A 20,506-nucleotide genomic window follows, 5' to 3' on the forward strand; every position below is an offset into this window, starting at 1 on the left:
CACTGGTCTCACTTTACAAGAGAGCTAAGGACTTGGGACCCACTCAGAGCCACAGGGGTGGCCCGACGGGGGTCTGAACTCAGTTCTGACTGTAGGGGTCTTTCTTCTTTTGATATATTTTTTATCAGTTCGTTGACAATTTCACACTTGCACATGATATACTTTTATCCTACTCCTCCCCCCATTACTCCCCCTAACTTCTCCCAGATCCCCTCTCGGTAATGCCTCCAACTTCTTGTCTTCCTCATGTTTTTATAACCTGCTTAGCCCATGAGTGTGCACTGGAGCACGGCTGACCCACACGGGGTTACAGCTTTACGTAAAGTGGGCTCTCTCTCCTCCAGCAGCCATCAAACGAGAGATAGTGAGCCCCACCTCTCCACCCTGGAATATCGCCTGGCTTGCTGACATGCAGGTAACCACAGCACTCTGAAGACTTGGGGCAGTGGTCCTTCATGTTCCGAAGACTGCCTCACCCCCTCACCTTGGGCTCTTACATTTTTTTCTGCATCTTCTTCTACAATAGTCCCTAAGCTATGAGTGTGTGTGTGTGAGTGTACATGCATACGTGTGTGAGCATGCATATGTGTGAGTGTACATGCAGGTGTGTGTGTGTGTGTGTGTGTGTGTGTGTGTGTGTGTGAGAGAGAGAGAGAGAGAGAGAGAGAGAGAGAGAGAGAGAGAGAGAGAGAGAGAGATGTCCCATTTATGACTGAACTTTTTTTTTTCTAGTTTTCGAGACAGGGTTTCTCTGTGTCACCTTGGCTGTCCTGGACTCACTCTGTAGACCAGGCTGGCCTCGAACTCATAGACATCCACCTGCCTCTGCCTCCCGAGTGCTGGGATTAAAGGTGTGTGCCACCACGCCTGGCAAGCATTACATGCTTATTCTCTTCACTCTGACTGGTTGTAAATTTCTCTGTTAGTCCATCCATTGAGTGCAGATACTTTCTGCCATCCCCCTCACCTTCCCCTCTGCTAGCCCTGAGCCATACCTTGCTAACCAGATAGTTTTAAAATGTCATCAAACCTCCTCCGTCAAAGTCTCACTCTGTAGCCCAATGGCCTCAGACCTACAGTGATGCTCCTATCTCAGCCTCTGGGTACCAGAATTTCAGGACCAGCCAAGTTCTTTGTCTTAGAGTCAGCTTTCCTCACCTTGGCTGTAAATCAAGTTTCTCAGGCAGAAGGCAGAAAGAGGCCCAACAGTCCAGAAAGTTCTGAGACTGTGGAGAGGCACCTGCTGTGCTTTTCTCTCCTGCATCCCACTGCTGGGAGAATTAAAGGCACGGCAATATGCAGCGAGCTTAGCATAGAGCCTGGGTCCCGGAGTTTGCACTGATAATAGTTATTTGCTGATTTTTCTGTTTGCTTGGTTTTCTTTGAGATGGGCTGCCACTGGCCTGGGACTCACTGTGTAAGCCAGGCTGCCCCCAAGCTTACAATGGTCCCCCTGCCTCAGTCTTCTGAGTGTCAGGATTACAAGTATTATTCACCAAAGTAGCTTGCTAATAATTAAAAAAAAAAAAAAAGAATGAAAATCAAACAAACAAATCCTCTCAGGATTAGCATCAGACCCTCAGTGGAGCATCTCGAGCCCAGAATGGATTTGATATCTTCTATCTGTCCTTAAACATTCTCATGGGACATCAAATTCAACACATCCGTGCTTGTGTAAGGTAAACAGTACTTTAAGCACCTGCTGTATGCAGCAGATGCTCCAGCAAGATCCCACTTCTGAGGCTCTGGTGCAGAACCCCGCTCCTACGTCTGAGATGGACAGGGACAGGGTCCTTTTAGACCTGGTGTGGTGTAGTTCTGAAAGTCAATGCCACCTGACTCCAGCACTGGCTCCAGGTACAGATTGGGGGTGGGGACAGCTAGCCTGGTCACCATCCTCGCCATTAAGCTGGCACAGAGGTGCCGGGCCCACAGCACAGCCTGAGCCACAATGAGAATTTCGCAGGGAGGCACAGGCAGAAGCATTGCCAAGTGGCTCCGCCCTTCATCACTCTCTCGAGTAGACTAGATTTGCTTTTCCACGGGGCGGCGGCGGGGGTGGGGGTTGGGGGGTGGGCGTGGGGCAGGCAGAAGAGTATCAAGGGTTAAAGGGCATGCTCCATGGGGAAAGTGCCTGCAAAGGGGGGGGTTCCCTTTGGATGTTAGCAAATGAGCAATACACCCAGGTTGTCTGGGCTCCTGGGGTCCTTCTCTCTTCCAGCAAATGCAGCACTTGAAGAGAGAAACAAGGGTGAGGCTGGTAGTTGGTGTGTTTCCCCATCAAAAAAAGCTAAAGTTTGTCTAGCACGTTAGCAAAATGTTGGAAGCACCCTACATACTAAAGCACAGCAACAACTGAGTAAGTTACACACCGCCCCTGAGCACCTATGGACTCTGGCAGTTTCCCGCAGGACATCAGGAGGGCTGTGCGCTGTGTGTAGGCTTCTAAACACTGGAGGCACAATCCACTTTCTTGACAGGGTGTCAATTCTTAGCATATTTCATTATTTAAATTATATATATATTTGTTCTATGAAACACTGTTATGTGTCCTCTGAGAATAAAAATGGACATATTTTAAGAAGAAAAAATTGATGGTAATATACTACCCAGAGTGATAGGAAAATAACAGGTCTGAAGGTTGCATTATAAAATTTCTTCAAGTCATATATATAAGGAAAAAACAAAAATAACTCAAAATACTGATAGTGTTGGGATTACAGGTATTTTTTTTTTCTTTCTTTTTGGCAGGGGGTGGGGGTGGGAGGTTTTGAGGCAGGGCTTCTCTGTGTAACAGTCCTGGCTGTCCTAGACGTGCTTTTGTAGACCAGACTAGCCTCGAACTCACAGTGACCCGCCTGCCTCTGCTTCTGCTGGGTTTAAAGGCGTGCGTGCTTCACCATGCCTAGCTGGTAGTTTTTTTCTTTTGCCTTTCCCCCTAATTTTCATAGAGGCAAAAATATTACTGTAAGAAAAGCTTGCTTTTGTTTTAGAGACAGAGTTTTGCTGTATAGGCCAGGCTGGATTCCAACTGCCATGCATCACAGGGTCCTCAAACTCAGTCCACAAGGGCACACCACCATATCCAGCTAGTTACTTGCTAGTGTGTTTTTAAAACTATTTTCTTTTTCTTTTTTCCCTTTTTCTGTGATAGGGCTTCTCTGTGTAGCCTTGGCTGTCCTGGACTCGCTTTGTAGATCAGGCTGGCCTCAAACTCACAGAAATCCACCTGCCTCTGCCTCCCAAGTGCTGGGATTAAAGGTGTGCATCACCACACCTGGCCTTTTAAAGCTATTTTCAACTCACCTTCTCATCTATTATATTGTTTTTTGATAGCATCGCTCTAAGGGGGGTTAATGTTAAATAATCTCATTTTGTGGATGGGCAAGCTGGGGTAGTGCGTTTAAGACTCAGGCACCACCACTTGTTTGCTGGAGGTCAACCAGTGGGCAAGTCTCAGACCTCCTATGTCCTGAAACACCTGCAATTCTGTGACCTCATCTCAGATTTCTGGAGCCCTCGGACCTGCCCTCTGAAGTGGGAACAGCTGCTAGCTAGATTTGGCTCTGTGCTTCAAAGTCGATGTCTAGATACAAGGTGTCCTCAAAAGATGCAGTCCCCCTGCCTTGGGCAAGCTCCTCTCTGCCTGGGTACCCATCCACATGAGTTAAAGTTTTGGAAGTGCTGGGTGAATGGGGAGGGGCGGAGGTGGGGGGGCGTGGGGGGGGGGAGTGGCTGTGTCTGAGAATCAGACTGACAGCAGGTCGGCCTCAGCTGTATGTGACTGAAAAATGCGTTAATCAGTGCAGCCTTGCATCCGCCTCTCCAAAGAGCTGGTCGTGGGGTCTCAGAAGTCTGCAGGGGAGTCGAGTCCATTTCAGGGTCCTCCCAGTCCAGCGGCTCCACGGGGGGGGGGGGCGCTTGGAATGAGGACCTACCTTTCTCAAGAACAACAACAAAGGCGGAGCTAGAAGGGGCACTGGGACCCCAGCCCAGCCCAGGGCGCTTTGCTGACATTTGCCACCATCATCCAATACCCAGAAACTCGCCGTGGGCAGAAAACAAGGCTTACTCCTGTTGCTTTTTTGGGGGGACCTCCTCCTAGCCCCCCTATGACTGCCACTCTGGGTGTTGCCTGACATCTGACAGAAGGGACCCCAGGAAAAAAAAACCTTCCTGATCCACAATTACAGACAACATTGCTGAGGACTCCAACTGCGTGCCCTGTTCTCAGTGCGTCTTAGGCGCTAGGTACCCCCTTTTTCAGTGAGGGGGACCCTGCAGAGGGAAGGATCCAGGAGGGCGTGGCGGCTAAGTGCAGCGTTGTCCACACGCCCGTCAGGAGCCTTCCACACTCAGCGCCCAGTGTGGGCTGCCTCTTTCCCCGAGGATGTACTTTTAGAGAATTAAATGGCAGCTCTCACATTTAGCTTGCTGGCGAGCACGGGTTCGCGAGAAATCTATCTACTCCACTCCCTTTTCAAGGTGAAGAAGTGGGGTCAGACCCGTGCACAGACAGGCCAGCCGGTCAACTCAAGCCTTCCTGGATGCCTTAACTTGTTTCTAGAATCCCCTGAGCAAATACAGCCTCGGAGCCTGGAGAACAGAGTCCAAGAGGCCGAGGACTGTGGAAAGGGATCACCCACTGAACTGCAAAAACCTTTAAATATCTCTGAACTTTCTTTTTTCCTTTTTTGCTTTTGGCTCCCTGCAATGTTTTTATGTTTAGTTTTGGTTGCCACGAGGGGACTGTTTTTAGCTGCCTGGTTGCTTCCCCTCCCCTTTTAATTTTTCCTCTTCCTCTGGTACAAGCCTCAGCATGAAGTCTCTAATTCTTATCTCACTTAGCAAAACAGACCGGAGCTGATCTGCATATGGGCTCCGCGGGCGGTTCTCTGGCAAAACAAAACAAAACAAAAAACACCAAACCCTCCACAACTTTTAACTTGCTTCTTTGACTAAGGATTAACCCCTGAAATCCCGCTAGCTAGGTTTTCCTGCTTGGGCTGGAGAGTCATTTTCTTTGCCTTGGTGTTGGGCAGCGATTTGGATACCCGGAGCTTTTCTGGCCCCTCTGCATGGCACTATCTGTGCGTATGGGCAAGTGTGCACCGTAGACACCGCTGGCGTTAAGTCAGGGTAAAGTGAGGGGACTCGCACGTTGACGATTTCCAGTGGCCCAGACATTGAAGGCTCTTCCTTTCCGGTTTTCTCAGGCTCTTTACGAATGTCCTGGGAGCCTAGGGGACCCAGGGCGGCAGAAAGTAGCTTTTGTTTGCCTGGAACTTTCGTCCTAGTAGGAGGTGGGCTGACTTCTCGCTAAAGAGTCTTATCGTCTATTCAGTAGGCGAGGGTGGCCGACTCAGAGCTCTGTAAACAACGGAGAACGTTTTATCCAGGTGCGACTTGGCGATTGGAAGCTAGTGATTAGAATAGCAGGCGGGCGGGGGTGGGGGTGGGGGCGGAGGCACCTCTGTACTGACAAGGTGCTCGGGACGCGCTGAGGACTTCCGTCCATGACACCCTTCCACTGTTCTGAGGGCGCTGGTCTTGCTGCTTGGGTTGAGACCCTCGGCTGAACCTTCCAGTTGAGGACAAGCTCGACCTCCCATAGATCTGGCTCGAATATTAACAGCTTAATCCGTAAAACAATTAAGGATTTCTGTAGAGGTTCACAGCGGCCTGCGGGGCTTCTTGTGTTCCTTCATCTCCTTGCCTGTAGTGTGGTGCTGTTTATTCCAGGGCAGTTTATAGAGATAGGACAGATTAAGTGGAGATCCCAAATGACTTTCATTTCTAGGCACCTGGCATTCTTCGGGGCTGTGCTGACACGCCCGGGGTTTACCTGCCGCAGGTCGGCTGGAGGGCGGGCTGTGGAGGAGTCGAGCAGGGTGTGGGCGTGGGAGACGGAGGGTGGGGCCCCGAGAGCCGTTACCAAGGCAAAAAAACCAAAGCAAAACACATCGCCGGGCGCTTCCCGCGCGACGCTACTGCAACCCCGTCAGATCCTGGCAGGATCTACGAGGATCCCCGGGATGGAACCTCCTCAGGGTTCCCCGGTCGCCGGGGGCGGAGAGACTCCGGGGACTTTGATGGAGCCTGTGAAGGGCGAGGCTCTGGCTTGGACTGGAGGAACCCGGGTGCGGAGATCTTGATTTTGTCCAAAGTGTCTGTCTCGAGGGACTTCAGTTACTTACAGTGTAATACAGTGTGTGTGTGTGTATGTGTGTGTGTGTGTGTGTGTGTGAGAGAGAGAGAGAGAGAGAGAGAGAGAGAGAGAGAGAGAGAGAGAGAGAGAGAGAGAGAGAGAGAGAGACATTAACAGTCCAGGTGGCAGGTGCTATAGGGCAGTGGCCCCCGACAATTCTCTTTCTCACCCCAAACCACCACCCCGTGACCTTCTGATTGCCCTCCTTTCAAAGGCAGGCGTCCGCAGGTGCCTCTCTGTCTTTACACCATGACGTCCAGCCCCACGTGTGCCCGCGAAGGCCCCCCAGGCAGGTGCGCGGCTCCTGGGCCTCAGTCCTGCGTACTTCTAACATTTGATGAGCTACGGAGACCCGCCCAAGGATTTGCGTTGAGCCTAGACCCTCGGAATTACTAGACCAGAACCGGGAAACTGTTTTAAGGTTCAAACGCAGTTCTGCTGAGGCCTCTGCTTGAAACTCGAGCCCTGTGTGTCCAGCCTTTCCCGCTACCAGATTTGAGGACAGGAATCCCATGTTCCGGTTTTAAGCAGTTCGTGCTCGGTCTGGGCCGCCGGGTCCCAGCACAGCCCTGCAGACAAGACACTCGAAACCTGGAGACGGTTTTCTCTAAATATTTCCTGACATCCAGGCGGTACCCTCCCCCCTCCCTGCGCGCCGGGCGCCTGGAGATCAAAAGAGTGGGACACGCCGAGCAGTTTTTTCCAGCCCCTTCTTAGCTCGGCCCGGGATAGCCTCTTATCTCTCCAAACCTTTCCTCTTTTCTGCAGTCTTGGTTTCGCGAAGAATTGCCTGCTCATTTAAAATGTTTTGTGGTTGTTTTATAAAACACATCACTAGCACCTTGGGGTCCTAACAAGTCCGGAGGCTCCTGAGTGTGCGCGCGCCGCGGGCGTGGGAGCACGAGACCAGCCGAATGTCTTGCGTTAAACCACGGCCGCTAGCCCGGCGCGTGGCAGGGGAGGTCACACTGGCCGGTAACAGTGGTTTTACCGGGTGGTAACTTTGGGTACCTCCTTCACGCGGGAGATTGTCATCTCTACCCCTTCCCTGCCCCCTCCTTGAGCTAGGCCACGGGCCAGAGAAGGTGCCTTTTCCTGAAGTTTTAGGGGGAAAATGACTACGCATTTTAGAGAAAGGTCGTGCCCGCTTCCCAGCCTCACCTAGTCTGGGCTACTGCCAGGACCCGCCTCCCCAGCACCCCTCCCCCCACTTCCCCAACCTAGCGGAGGGAGAGATGCCAGGGCGGTGGAGTCATGCCGCTGGCTTGGGCACCATTGGCTCATGCCTGGAACACGCAGCAGCGAATACGCACATCTGGCCGTGCGCCCGGGCGGCTCCCAGCCTGATATGGAGATAGAGGGCGGGCGGGTGTGTGTGTCCTCTGCGTGCGAGGCGCGCTGGACGCACGGTGACCGCCCCTTCTCGCACTTGCATCACCAAATCCGCGGTCTCCACCCACCTTTCGCTCCGCCCTCGTCCCTCCTCACCCCTCCTCTGGCCAGTTCTCCCTAGAAGCTATTAATAGCATTACGTCAGCCTGGGATTGGTAACCTGGAGTTAAGCGAGTTCCCGGCTAGCGCGAGGGCTTTAAAAGGGGTGATGCAACGCGCTCCCAGCCACAGTCTCTCTCAGAGAGGCGCGCTGCGTACGGTGCTTCCCCGGCTCCCGCGCCGCCGCCGAGCCCTTGGTGCTCGCCCGCCTGCGGAACAGACGGACCGCCTCTGGCCGCTCTCTGGACCCTGGCCGCCCCGAGTGAAAACTGGAGGTGAGCATTAGAGACACCAGGAGGAGCGCTGCCCTTCCTACCCTAAATTCCTCTCTGGTCCCTAGTCCCGGGACCCCTGCGCCACTCGAGACCCCAGCCCTAGATTTCCTGGCCACAATCGCTTGGCTGAGCTGTTCCTTGCCGCTGCCTCTCTGAGCGGGAGCGGGGGGGCGAAAAGTTTCTGATAAAGTGAAAGAACGAACTTTCTGTTTTGACTCGGGGTGTGAAAGATGTCCAGGAACCAAGGAGATCGCGCGCTTTCAGCTTGAAGCTACGAAAGGCCGTCTGGGTGGGTGCAGGTGCGCGGGGTGACCCACACTCTGGCGACCCCGGTCCACTCCATCCATCCGTTTGTTTCCGGGCGCTAGAGCGGGAGCGGCTCTCTCCTAAGTCCGCTGAGAGGCGCGGTGGCCGCGGCTTGTGGAAGCGCAGCTCCCGGTACCGAGCGAAATGAATGGGGTAGGGACGCTCGGGCCGAGGTCCGGCACAGCCGCTGGAGGTCGCCTTGCGCTCCTCAGAGCCGAGCTCTAGGTGGCCGCACACCATCGAGGGCTGAGAGCGAAAGTGAGTTCGGACAAGTTTGCAGGCGGCGAGCGCTGGTGTCGCTCTGTCCCGGGGCGGACAGCGGAGAGCTCTCGGCTCCCGTAAAGTCGAGCCGCTGAGCGTGGGACGTCACCTCCAGCCTCACCCGCTGTTGTGAATCGTTGTGGCTCCGGCTTTCTTTTAAGCCGCCCTTGGATTTCTTTGCTTTGTATTTTCGAAGAGCCTCAGCCTCCCGAGTGCTGAAACTACAGGCCACCACGCCCAGCACCTCTCTGCCAGTGGGTGCTGTGTGGTTCAGATAGCCGGGTTTTGACAGAAAGTTTCAGGTTTTAAAGTGAATAACTGAGGTAAAAGCGGCGGGGGTGTAGGGGGGCTCAAGAGCGAGGGAGGCTCCTCACCCAGTGTCACTAACTGGTCTCTGAGATGGACGGGAACGGGGGCTTCTCTCCCTGTCTGTCTCTCCCTAGCTTCTCCCGTTGGTTTGGTTCTCTGCTCCCACCCCACATTTTAAACTCCCATTTTTGTATTTTCCTCCTAGCCATTTTATTTTCCTTGATTTCATTATATAGATCACAGTCTTTCTAAATTTGCTTTTTGCCTTTAAAAAAAAAGGGTTTTTTTTTGAGACAGGGTCTCCCTATTGCAACCTGCTTTGAACTCATGGCAATTCTCCAGCCTTGGTTCCCAATTGCTGGGATTACAGGCATGTGTCACCAAGAGGAGAGCACATGTTTTGCATGTGGCATTTGTTGTGGGATAATGTTACCACCTACAGACTTTTGCTTGAGGGTGGGGCAAGGGTTGCTGCAGTTTCTATCTGGAGGCTTCAGCCGTTGCTGACCAGCACCTGTGGCTATCCAAATCCTTTCTCTGCACACCAGTTTCCTGTGTCTTCATTTTGTCAAAGCCTCTTCTGTAGTATGGTAGGTTTGGGGCTCTTCAGTCCTTACCTACCTAACTGGTCGGCAGCCCTCTGTGGTTGCTTACTTGAACAGATAGGTCCTCGTGGTGGTGCAGAGTGAGCAGAAGGCGGGTGGGGGTCAGGACCAGTCAGGACCGGACCACCCTCCAGCTCTGTGAGTTTAGGCAAGTGCTTCCCTTCCTGGACCTCGATTTACTACAGGACAAAATGGGGAGGTCTGATATAGACAACTCTAATGCTGGGTGCTCTGTGAGTCTGGGGTTCCTTAAGGAACTGGCTGTAGGGGTACCCGGTCAGAAGAGGAGGGACGTAGCCAAGATGCCACAGGAACTTCTAGAAAGAAATGGTTTCCTATGTGACAACGCAACAGTAACAGAGGAGCGCTGGCGTCAGCAGATAGTGGGGTGTAATTCACCTGGTGTGAATTACACAGTGAATTACAGTATACTATGGCTGATCACAGCTGTCAGCCATAGTACGCTGGTTGTCACAGACTGGCCTGAAATTCTTGAGGGTTCCGGTCAGTTCCTGACGAATATAACTAAACAGAATTGACAACTAACTCAGGTTCTCTAAAGTGGGGGTGTGGGGGAATGTTGATTCCTTATGTTTTTACGTGCATGCATGTGATGCGTCCTTTCCCACAGCCCTGGGAGGGGACTGGCAACGTGGATCACAGTTCTCCGACAGGAACTGAAGGTTAGAAAGCCTCTGGTTCATGAGTGGGCTGTGAGTGGGAGCTCAGCCCTGGGAACACTGTCTCTGACCCTGAAGCCCCGCCTTGCACCTCCAGCCTTCAAACAGGAGAAAGAACAGGATGCAGAGTCAGGGAAAGGTGGCCGCTGACTCCCTAGTCCCATAGCTTGGTTTGCAGACAGCTTAGTGGAAGGAAGTGGAAATCAAAAGTGAAAATTCAGAGCCAGCATAGCTACTTGGAGATAAAATGTAGGAGCTGAATTTCCAGTTCAAAAAAATGAGAAAAGTTTCATTTTCTTGAAAATGATGAAATTGCCAATGATGTGGCATAACTTCCGACTGAAAGTGGTGAGGCTGGGGCAGACACGGATGTGAGTCCTGAGGGAAGGCTACAAGACAGTTCTGTGTCCTGTAAAGTTAGCTCAGCCCAGCTCACCCCCAAACCCTCACACATTCCCCTCAGCTCCTGAAAACAAACAAGTTTCAAACTCTGTCTCCCTGGAGGACACAGCCGGACCTCTGTGCAAGAGAAACCAGAAAGGGCAAGAACCCAGATCTTACAGACGGAGCCACCTGATTATCAGAAAAGCTTTTACAGCTTTACAGTGTGTTTGTGTCCCCAAGTAAGCCTGAGCACCCCCACTTCTCACAAAAACATTCCACACCACTGACATTCTGTCTTCCTGACTTTACACTAAGGATTGGGCGTGGGGTGGGGGTGAAGTGGGGAGCCCCAAACAGCAGACTCTGAGCTCCAGGGGCTCATTAATTAGCATAACTGGGGGGGCTAAAGGGACACCCTGAATTGCTGTGGCTCAGACCAGTGAGTACAAATAAGCCATCCAGTCCTGCAAATGAAAGCCAGGCCAGCGGCAGCTCTGAACTCCACCCTTTAACTGTGTTTGTTTGTTTGTTTGTTTGTTTTCGGTGACATTGGGAAGGAAGGGGAAGTGAGGATGTATGGGAGGATGTTGAGCCTCTGGCTTCGGAAGCGGAGAAAGACTGGCAGTCACGGGATTACAGCATCCAATTAAGAGAACTTCTGTTCTCACCCCTGTTGTTTGGGAGAGAATTGTATACATTTCTTGAGTTCTTTTGACTGCTGGAGGGGGCAACATTTGCTGGCCTGGAATTTCTGCCTCCACCAGTGTGCCTTGGTCTCCAGGGAAGGGGATACTGAGGAGAGGCGCAGAATGTGTCCAGACCCCACTGAGTCTCCACGGGAGAGCAGCCGGCCCTCCACAGCACAGCTCCTGGGCAGAATGTTTTCCACAGTATCTTTTTGTATAATTTCCCAAGCTCCTCGCCAACACTCGTGGGGGAACAGGGTACACACAGCCCACCTTGCAGAGGAGGAAGGAGTCTTGAACAGAGCTGAGGGGTTCCCTAGGGATCTTTGCTTAGTCTCCTCAGCACGGTGTCTGTTTCAGGCCTCCCACCCGCTTCTACCCACCCACAGCTTTTGCTCTGTTTTTGTTGTTTTATTGTTGTTCAATGTAGTATACTATTTGGGTTTGCAGTGTATGAAGTAAGACCATGAATTCTGAAGCCAAGCAAAACAAATCTCCATGCCCCCCCCCCCCCCCGCCCCATACTATCCCACGTTAATGTGATCTGTCTAAATCTCAGTTAACTCATGTATAAAAAGGGTTTTACAGCCCTGGGTTCTCACAAGGCTCCAAGGAGACAAGGTAGATAAGTTTCTCCTTAAATGTTAGAGACTTGCCAGAAGGTTTCCTCTGGGACTGGGCTGATGACTAGTGTGTCCCGTGTCCTGGTACAGTCACCATACTCGCTGCTCCTGTTTCAGGGAAAGGGGGGTGGCAGTCATGGCTGCCCCAAGTCCACACTAGAAAGCGACTTCAGGACTCCTCTCCTAGGTTGCTTCTGCCCTTGATTTTCCTTGGTCCCGCTGTGGGTTTGCTCACCTACACAAGGACGAGGCCATTTGGTCAGGCCCCCTCATCCCTACTTTGCTTATTCAGTTGTCCACTGGGCCAGCAGGCGTTGTGGTGGGCCGGTGCTGGGCAGGACAGAGCTTCAGTGATGGTTTGCTGGCTCTCTGCCATATGAGGACCGAGCCCCACAGCCAAATCACCTGCTCCATCCTGACCAGGCTCATCCTGGATCCCCCTCTGCCCCCCCCCCCCGACCCCCGTCCCAAGCCTCACTCCTTGCACCTCAGAGCTAAACAACGCCCCCCATGAATCCAGCCCTCACTCCCCGCTTTTTCCTGCCCTGAGGTCCTCCCTTTGTGGGCCTTCTTGTTAAGGAGGGGCTGCTTGTTTGTGCAGGGCCCGAGCTCCTAGCACCGCCATTCCCTGCCCAGGGCTGGGAGAAGAAACACGGCCAGCTACTCTCACCTTCCCCCACCCCTGACCCAGCTTCCTGCAGGAGAAACTTCCGCCACGGAGTTGTTGAATTCAAGTTGTTGACTTCCTGGTTTTACTTCCACTCGCTAACAGATGTGACTTGATTTCAGGTGTCTTCCGTTTCTTTTTGAAAAGGAGACTGAAAATGGGATTATAGAAGGTTCTGTTTTTTGCTTTATTGTTTTGTTTTTGTTTTTGTTTTTGTTTTTCTCTCTCTTTGGGTGCTATTCTGTGATCAGCCAAACTAAAAGAAGAGCCTGCAAAGTCAACCCTCTTAATCTTTATTTCAGTTGGATCTTTGAGCTGTGTGTTTTAAGAATCTGTCTTACTTACAATGAGGATAGCATGATTTTTTTTTTTTTTTTTTTGTCCATTGAATTTAATTAGCATTACTTGCATGGGTGTGGGGTTAGTTACTGGCACATGGACAACTAAACCTGTGGCTATCCTACTGAATTAAGTGGCCCCTTTGATCAGCAATGCAGCTCCTAGGTTAGGGTTGGGTCCCTGTGCTCCCCTCTCTAAGCCATGCCGGAATGTTTGGTAGGCTTAGCCTGCCATGGGCCCCGTGCAGGTACCACATCTGTGAGTGAAACAGCCGCGTCATGTCCAGAAACCCACAGCATTCTCCTATCTGCCTGCTCTTAGATCCATTTAGCCCCAGTGTTGTTCCCTGAGTCTCGCGCACGCGCGCACGCGTGTGTGTGTGTGTGTGTGTGTACTGTTTAGGATGGAACACTTACCTTGCCCAGTTATAATCTCTGCATTAACAGTTACCTGCTGCAAAAAGAAGCTGACCAAGGTTGAGAGCAGCACTGGTCAATGAGTATGAACAGAAATATTTAGGAGGCAGTTTGACAACATGTCCATGTAAGCAAAACAACAGCAATTTACCTTCCCTTATTTCCTATAATTTCTCTAGCTATGGGCAAGGGATGGGCATAAAATGAACACAGAGCAGAAGCCTGGGGGCTGATGGGACTTTACTCTGAGGCAGGCAGGCTATACTTCAGGATGACTGGATCCTACACCTCAGGACCCCTGAAGCACTTTGGGCTTAAATTTGTCTTTCAGCAAAATGATGCTTCAACATCCTGGCCAGGTCTCTGCCTCGGAAGTCAGCGCATCTGCCATCGTCCCCTGCCTCTCACCTCCTGGGTCACTGGTATTTGAGGATTTTGCTAACCTGACTCCCTTTGTCAAGGAAGAGCTGAGGTTCGCCATCCAGAATAAGCACCTGTGCCATCGGATGTCTTCTGCGCTGGAGTCAGTTACCATCAACAACAGACCTCTGGAGATGTCAGTCATGAAATCTGAGGTGAGTTCTGCCAACTTGTGGCCCTTCTTTGAGCACACATGTATCACACACTGTACACATTCCACTATATTCAGTAGGCATAGAGGTGGGGATAAGAATCACCAAAAACACTGCTGCCAGACAGTGTTTAAAATTCTCTTAAAGATAATGGACTGAAGAACAGAATGCATTAATGAACACCTGTGAATGGGCAGGAGTAGTGTGCACCTGTGAGTGGGCAGGAGCAGTGTGCACCTGTGAGTGGGCAGGTGTAGTGTGCACCTGTGAGTGGGCAGGTGTAGTGTGCACCTGTGAGTGGGCAGGTGTAGTGTGCACCTGTGAGTGGGCAGGTGTAGTGTGCACCTGTGAGTGGGCAGGTGTAGTGTGCACCTGTGAATGGGCAGGAGTAGTGTGCATCTGTGAGTGGGCAGGTGTAGTGTGCACCTGTGAGTGGGCAGGTGTAGTGTGCACCTGTGAGTGGGCAGGTGTAGTGTGCACCTGTGAGTGGGCAGGTGTAGTGTGCACCTGTGAGTGGGCAGGTGTAGTGTGCACCTGTGAGTGGGCAGGTGTAGTGTGCACCTGTGAGTGGGCAGGTGTAGTGTGCACCTGTGAATGGGCAGGAGTAGTGTGCATCTGTGAGTGGGCAGGTGTAGTGTGCACCTGTGAGTGGGCAGGTGTAGTGTGCACCTGTGAGTGGGCAGGTGTAGTGTGCACCTGTGAGTGGGCAGGTGTAGTGTGCACCTGTGAGTGGGCAGGTGTAGTGTGCACCTGTGAGTGGGCAGGAGCAGTGTGCACCTGTGAGTGGGCAGGAGCAGTGTGCACCTGTGAGTGGGCAGGTGTAGTGTGCACCTGTGAGTGGGCAGGTGTAGTGTGCACCTGTGAGTGGGCAGGTGTAGTGTGCACCTGTGAGTGGGCAGGTGTAGTGTGCACCTGTGAGTGGGCAGGAGCAGTGTGCACCTGTGAGTGGGCAGGAGCAGTGTGCACCTGTGAGTGGGCAGGTGTAGTGTGCACCTGTGAGTGGGCAGGTGTAGTGTGCACCTGTGAGTGGGCAGGTGTAGTGTGCACATGTGAGTGGGCAAGCAAGGAATATCGTGGTGATTGTCATCACCATGAGGACCCAAGGACCAGGAGGTTAGCCTCAATGCTCACAGACTTGGTATGTGTTTCCTCTGGGCTCACGCCTGCTCATACACATGTACTGTTCTGCGTTGAGTAACCTTTCCATAAGACACCCGGAATAACAGACATGGCTTACTAAGCTGTGGTTGCTGGTAACTATGCTGCCTCAAGAATGTCAGAGATGGACTCTTGCAACGTTGCCAGCCTTTCTTGGTTCAGGTTATTTCAAGTTTACTTAATGGGTGTGATTGCAGGCCTGGGTCAAGGAGTGAAAGTGGCTCAAAAGATGTGGGTTTAGAGGAGCCTGAGGACTGGGCTTGTACCTCAGTGGTAGAGGCTAAAACCTTGCATGTGATCCCTAGAATTGGGGGTAAAAAGAGATTGGTCAATAGGACTGACATCTGTGGAAGGTCTGAAGGGAGCCTGGTTCATAGCATCCAGTGAATGGGACAGGAGTCTAGTTATGATGCTGTTGCCATGGATACCACTAGGGGCATTTGCTGCGCTTCCAGCTAGCTCAGAGGTCAGAGAGGGTAAAACAGTCGTGGACATCAAGTCCAGTACTAGATAGTGAAGATTGGAGCCTGGGGCCTCCTGGAAGGTCTCTTTCTGATGGCGTAGTTTGAAATGGGAAAGGGAGGCTAGATAGGTGGATGGGTTGGGAAGGACCGTTGGGAGGTCATTAGAGGAAGAAGAGCGGCCAGGTGATGTTCCCAGGCTGTTTCTGACTCTAAGGAAAGGATATATTTATAAAAGTCTTTTTTTTCCTCTTCAGTTCTGAATTACAGGGATGAGTATCAAAATCTTCAAAAAAAAAAAATCTTATAGATACAGTTTAATTTACCATATTACCAGTATAATTCTTTTTTTTTTTTCTGGTTCTTTGATTTTCATACTTTTGTTTTACATTTTCTATTTTTATTTTATGTGCATGAGCATTTTATCTGCATGAATGTGTGTGCACTTGTGTGCAAGCCTGGTGCCCACAAAGGCCAGGAAAGAGTTTGGATCCCTTGGGACTAGGGTTACCATTGTGAGTCACCATACAGGTGCTGGAAACCAAACCCAAATTCTCCACAAGAACAGCAAATGCTCTTAATCACTGAGCTGTCTCTCTGTGGCCCCACTGTGTGTGTGCGTGTGTGTGTGCATGTGTATGTACGATTTTTATATATCCTGGGTCTGTAGTCCTGAGGCGCGCGCGCGTGCGCGCGCACACACACACACACACACACACACAAATAGAAATTCCGGGTTAGGGTTCTTTGGGCTTTGCCTCTGTAGATTGCAAGATCTCAGCCTCAGTCCACAGTGTGTTCTGGTTCAGAAGACTAGGAAAAGGTCAGGAGTGGGTCAGTCATGGTGTCCCAGAGTTGATGGGGTCTGACATTGGCCAGTCCACCATGACAGTTCATCCCAGCCAGACTTTGGCCTTAAGCAGAGTTCAGTGGCTGGATGTGCTCTTTGCTCAAGCGTCTGAAGTCTTAGGGTTTGGGTGAACACCCACACAAAATCAGTATGATGTACGGGCTGAATCAACAGGTGGTTCAGTAATCTACCCACCAGTAGCATCCAGCTTTGGGCTTATTAATACCATTTTGGTACCACTGATGGTCTCAAGTCCATCTTCTCCAGGAGTTCACTGGCCTCGTGGGAAGGATGTGCCATGATGCTCCCAGTAAAGACAGAACCGTTTGTCATTTTCCTGTCACTGCCGTCAAGTGAGTGACAGACACTACCTGGGGAAGTTTGTTTCAGTTCAGGAATACAGTCCATTGTGCAGGGAAGACATGGAGGCTCCGTGCCCAGTGGTGAGAGCTTGTGCACATCTTTGTGGCTCAAGAAGCAAAGCTCAGAAGTGCGGTAGGAGTTAACACTCCCCTCTTTGTGCCTCAGCCCACCTCTGCCAGCTGTGCATCCCTGTCAGCCAGGCTCCCACCCCAAAGGTGCCACACTCTCCCACAACAGCACTACTTGAAGGAGAATGTGGCTAGGAAATGACTCCAGGGGGAAGGACACACTTACAAAGCCCTGTGTGTGTGTGTGTGTGTGTGTGTGTGTGTGTGTGTGTGCGCGCGCGCGCGCGCGCGCGCGCGTGTGCATACGTGCATGTGTGTGTGCGCACATTGATCAAAATACCAACAGCTATCGATTTAAAAATTACAGTTCTTACTTCAAAATCTAAATGTATTTTTAAAATAGTTTAGATTTTTTTTTTAAAGATTTATTTATTTATTATTATGTATATAGTGCTCTGCCTGCATGCACACCTGCAGGCCAGAGGAGGGCATCAGATCACATTATAGATGGTTGTGAGCCACCATGTGGTTGCTGGGAATTGAACTCCTGACCTCAGGAAGAGCAGTCAGTGCTCTTAACCACTGAGCCATCTCTCCAGCCCAAAAATAGTTTAGATTTTAATTTACTAATTTCAAATGTGATTCTACTTGAATGAACAGGTTTTAGATTTTTGTTATTGATTAAGTATGTGCATGCACATATGTGTAAAGAGAGTTCACACAAAAATCTAAGCATGAGGCTAGAGAGATGGCTCAGTGGGTAAGAGCATTTGATGCTCTTCCAGGGGACTGGAGTCCCCAGCACCTACGATTAGTGGCTCACAGCAGCCTATAACTCCAGCTCTCAGGGATGCAATGCTTTTCTCTGGCCTCTGAAGACACCATGAATGCATGTGGCAAATATACACACAAACAAACATAGATACACCAACACACACACACATGGTTAAAAACAAAACCCCCACAGCCTTGATATTTTGGGTTCATGGTGGCTTAAATGTGTGCCTTTTGGGTTTCATAGGTGGCCCCTGAAGAAGATGAAAGGAAAAGGAGGCGGCGGGAAAGAAATAAAATTGCAGCTGCCAAGTGTCGAAACAAGAAAAAAGAGAAGACAGAGTGCCTGCAGAAAGTGAGTATTGGCCAGGCTCCCCTGCCTGGGGCTCACACACCTGCCCTCAGCAGCCTTTGCGTCATTGGCAGAGGGGAGTTAAAGCTGCCACCGGACGCACAGGTGGTGCAAAAATACCAGCTGTAGGCAGGGGATGGAGCAAAGCTGTCAGCATGATTGAGGGGACTCTGGGTATATAGAACAGAGATTTGTGGATTTAAAAACTTCAGTATCTGGAGCCAGCAAGCTGACTCACGGGTAAAGGCGCTTGCTGTACAAACTTGGCAACCTGGGTTTCATACCCATAGCCCACCATGGAAGGAGGGAACTGATTTTTAAAAGTGACCTCTGACCTCCACATGCATGCCGTGCCACACACTGGTTCATATACTCCCAGCAGTTTCTATACTTTTGGGTCATGCTAGCTTAGTTAAAGAGACTTTACTCGCCAGTTTTACCAACTAAAACAAAAGAATAAAACCCTGCTATTGCCAATGGCTTTTTTTTCCCCCTCCTGAGACAGGGTCTCTCTGTGTTAGCATTGTCTATCCTGGACTTGCTTTGTAGAGCAGGCTGGCCTCTGCCTCCCAAGTGCTGGGATTAAAGGCGTGCGCCACCACACCTTTGTCACTCTCTTCAAGTTTCTCTGGTGACCCAGATGTAGCTCCTGTGTTCCTGCCTGGGAGAACTCTGCCCCACTTCACCTGTCTTTTCCAGCACTGAGCACCCTGGTAGGCTGGCACTCCACAAGAAACACCAGGGCGACAGCATAGGTTCACAGGCAAGGCAGGCCACAGCGCCTGGAAGTCTTTGCAGAGGCCATGCCCGGTCCCCCGAGTGTGTGCAGGCCAGTTTCTGGCAGAGACATTAAACCGGGTTCTGTAGTCTCCAATCACCTGCTCATTGCTTCAGGGTCAGTGAAAACCTGGGCAGCTTCGGGGTTTCTGAGAACACCCCTGTGGCTGTGGGCGTCTTGATGAGATCAGAGACACAGAGCGAACTCCATACCACCTGTTTGGATTTCTCCCCAGTTCCCAAAGAGCCCCCCACCCCCACCCGCCGTGGGACCCCCGTGTGGTCAGAGGGCTGCAGCAGCCTTCTCTGACCACGTGGTGTTAAGGCAGTTTCAGCAGCCTGGCAGCCTGGCTCAGGGCTATCTCCAAGCCCTCTCACACGTCTCAGCTTTGGAGGCCTCTCCAGGGTCCGCACCACCCCCCACCGAGCTCTGTGCTCCCATCTTTGTGGTAGCAGAGTTCCTCCCGCAGGCCTCTCTTTCCAGGTGGTTTTCCCGCCACCACCCCTGCCCCCCACTCCCCCCCGCCCCACCCCTGCCGTCGCCTTTCCCCCCCACCCCCCAGGTGCTTAGCCCCTGTCCTTTGTCCCTCAGGAGTCGGAGAAGCTGGAAAGTGTCAACGCCGAGCTGAAGGCCCAAATCGAGGAGCTAAAGCATGAGAAACAGCACCTGATCTACATGCTCAACCTGCACCGGCCCACGTGTATCGTCCGGGCTCAGAACGGGCGGACTCCGGAAGACGAGAGGAACCTCTTTATCCAACAGATAAAAGAAGGGACCTTGCAGAGCTAAGCTGCGGAGGCACGGGGCTACCGGGGAGTCCCTACTGAATCCTCCTTTTCCACCCCAAACCCTGAAGCCAGTTAGAAAACTTGGCTTTCCGCGTACTTCTAGAATCTCAGCGGCTGAGAGCCGTTGGGGCAGGAGGGCCTATGGTGGCTGACTACTGCTGTCCCACTCTGCCCCCAAGTGAACGGTGGACCAGGCAGGAACATCCTTCGTCTCGCTAACTCCAGGACTTAGGCCTTACCGTCCCGGCCATCCTCAGATGGCAGCGTAGCTGGCCCCTGGCTGGGGTCACTGATGGGACTGATGCAGAAGTGTATGCCTTTGTAGGTGGGGTGGGGCCACGTCCTCCACTGTGGCTGGCAGATGTCCCTCCTAGGGAGTGCGGAGCAAGAACGCTCATTGTGGAGGTTGTCCAATGGCCAGGGTGTGCTTTCTAGAAAATACGACGTTCCGTCCCAGAATGGCTGTGCGCAGGGCACTCATTGCAGAACAGGTGTTATACTATTTAACTGTTTGCCTTGCACAATCATTGGCATGGTTTTTCCAGGAGTTTCATCAGACCCAATTTCTGAGAGTTTGGGGTCTGCTGTCATGGACCGTATCCCTCAAAAGTAATCGGGTGGCCACGTGAGCTTGCCGACCCCAGGGGAGTGGAGCTGGCCCGATGACCAGCCGTGCCACTTTGTGCCGACAGAAGACGCCTCCAACCCCATACCCACTGCTGAGGAAGAACCTGGGTGCGACAGCAGACTGAAGGCACAAGTCCAACTTCCAAAGGGCAGGACACTCCTCTCACTCCGTGACAGCCTGTGAAGACGTGCGTTTGAAGCCAAGTGTAGGGCCAGGCTAACAGGGTGTTAGTGGCATTGTTTTTTTTATTGTAGCTGTCTTGAGATGTGGCCCAGAGCATTTCCGCTGGGAGGTCCCTTCCTGGCCACCAGGACTCTGGCTACTGTTAAAATTCTGATGTTTCTGTGAAATCCTCAGAGTGTCTAATCCTACTCAATAGTATCATTACAGTTTTCTGTAAGAGAAAGTATTACTTATTTATTCGCAGTATTCCTGGGCTGTCAACATAATAAATACCAGAACAA

At 51.6% G+C, this 20,506-nt stretch overlaps 1 protein-coding gene across 1 annotated transcript; it reads left to right on the top strand.

Moving 5' to 3' along the window:
• The first annotated feature begins 7,159 nt into the window (after positions 1-7,159).
• ATF3 (activating transcription factor 3) lies at positions 7,160-20,506 on the top strand. Its single transcript, XM_084779949.1, has 4 exons — positions 7,160-7,974; positions 13,582-13,825; positions 17,744-17,851; positions 19,218-20,506. Exons 2-4 carry the CDS (start codon positions 13,586-13,588, stop codon positions 19,413-19,415), a joined length of 546 nt encoding a protein of 181 aa, XP_084636075.1. The 5' UTR covers positions 7,160-7,974; positions 13,582-13,585; the 3' UTR covers positions 19,416-20,506.

The sequence above is a fragment of the Acomys minous genome (assembly GCF_964271855.1).
Source record: "Acomys minous genome assembly, chromosome: 1".
Lineage (NCBI taxonomy): Eukaryota > Metazoa > Chordata > Mammalia > Rodentia > Muridae > Acomys > Acomys minous.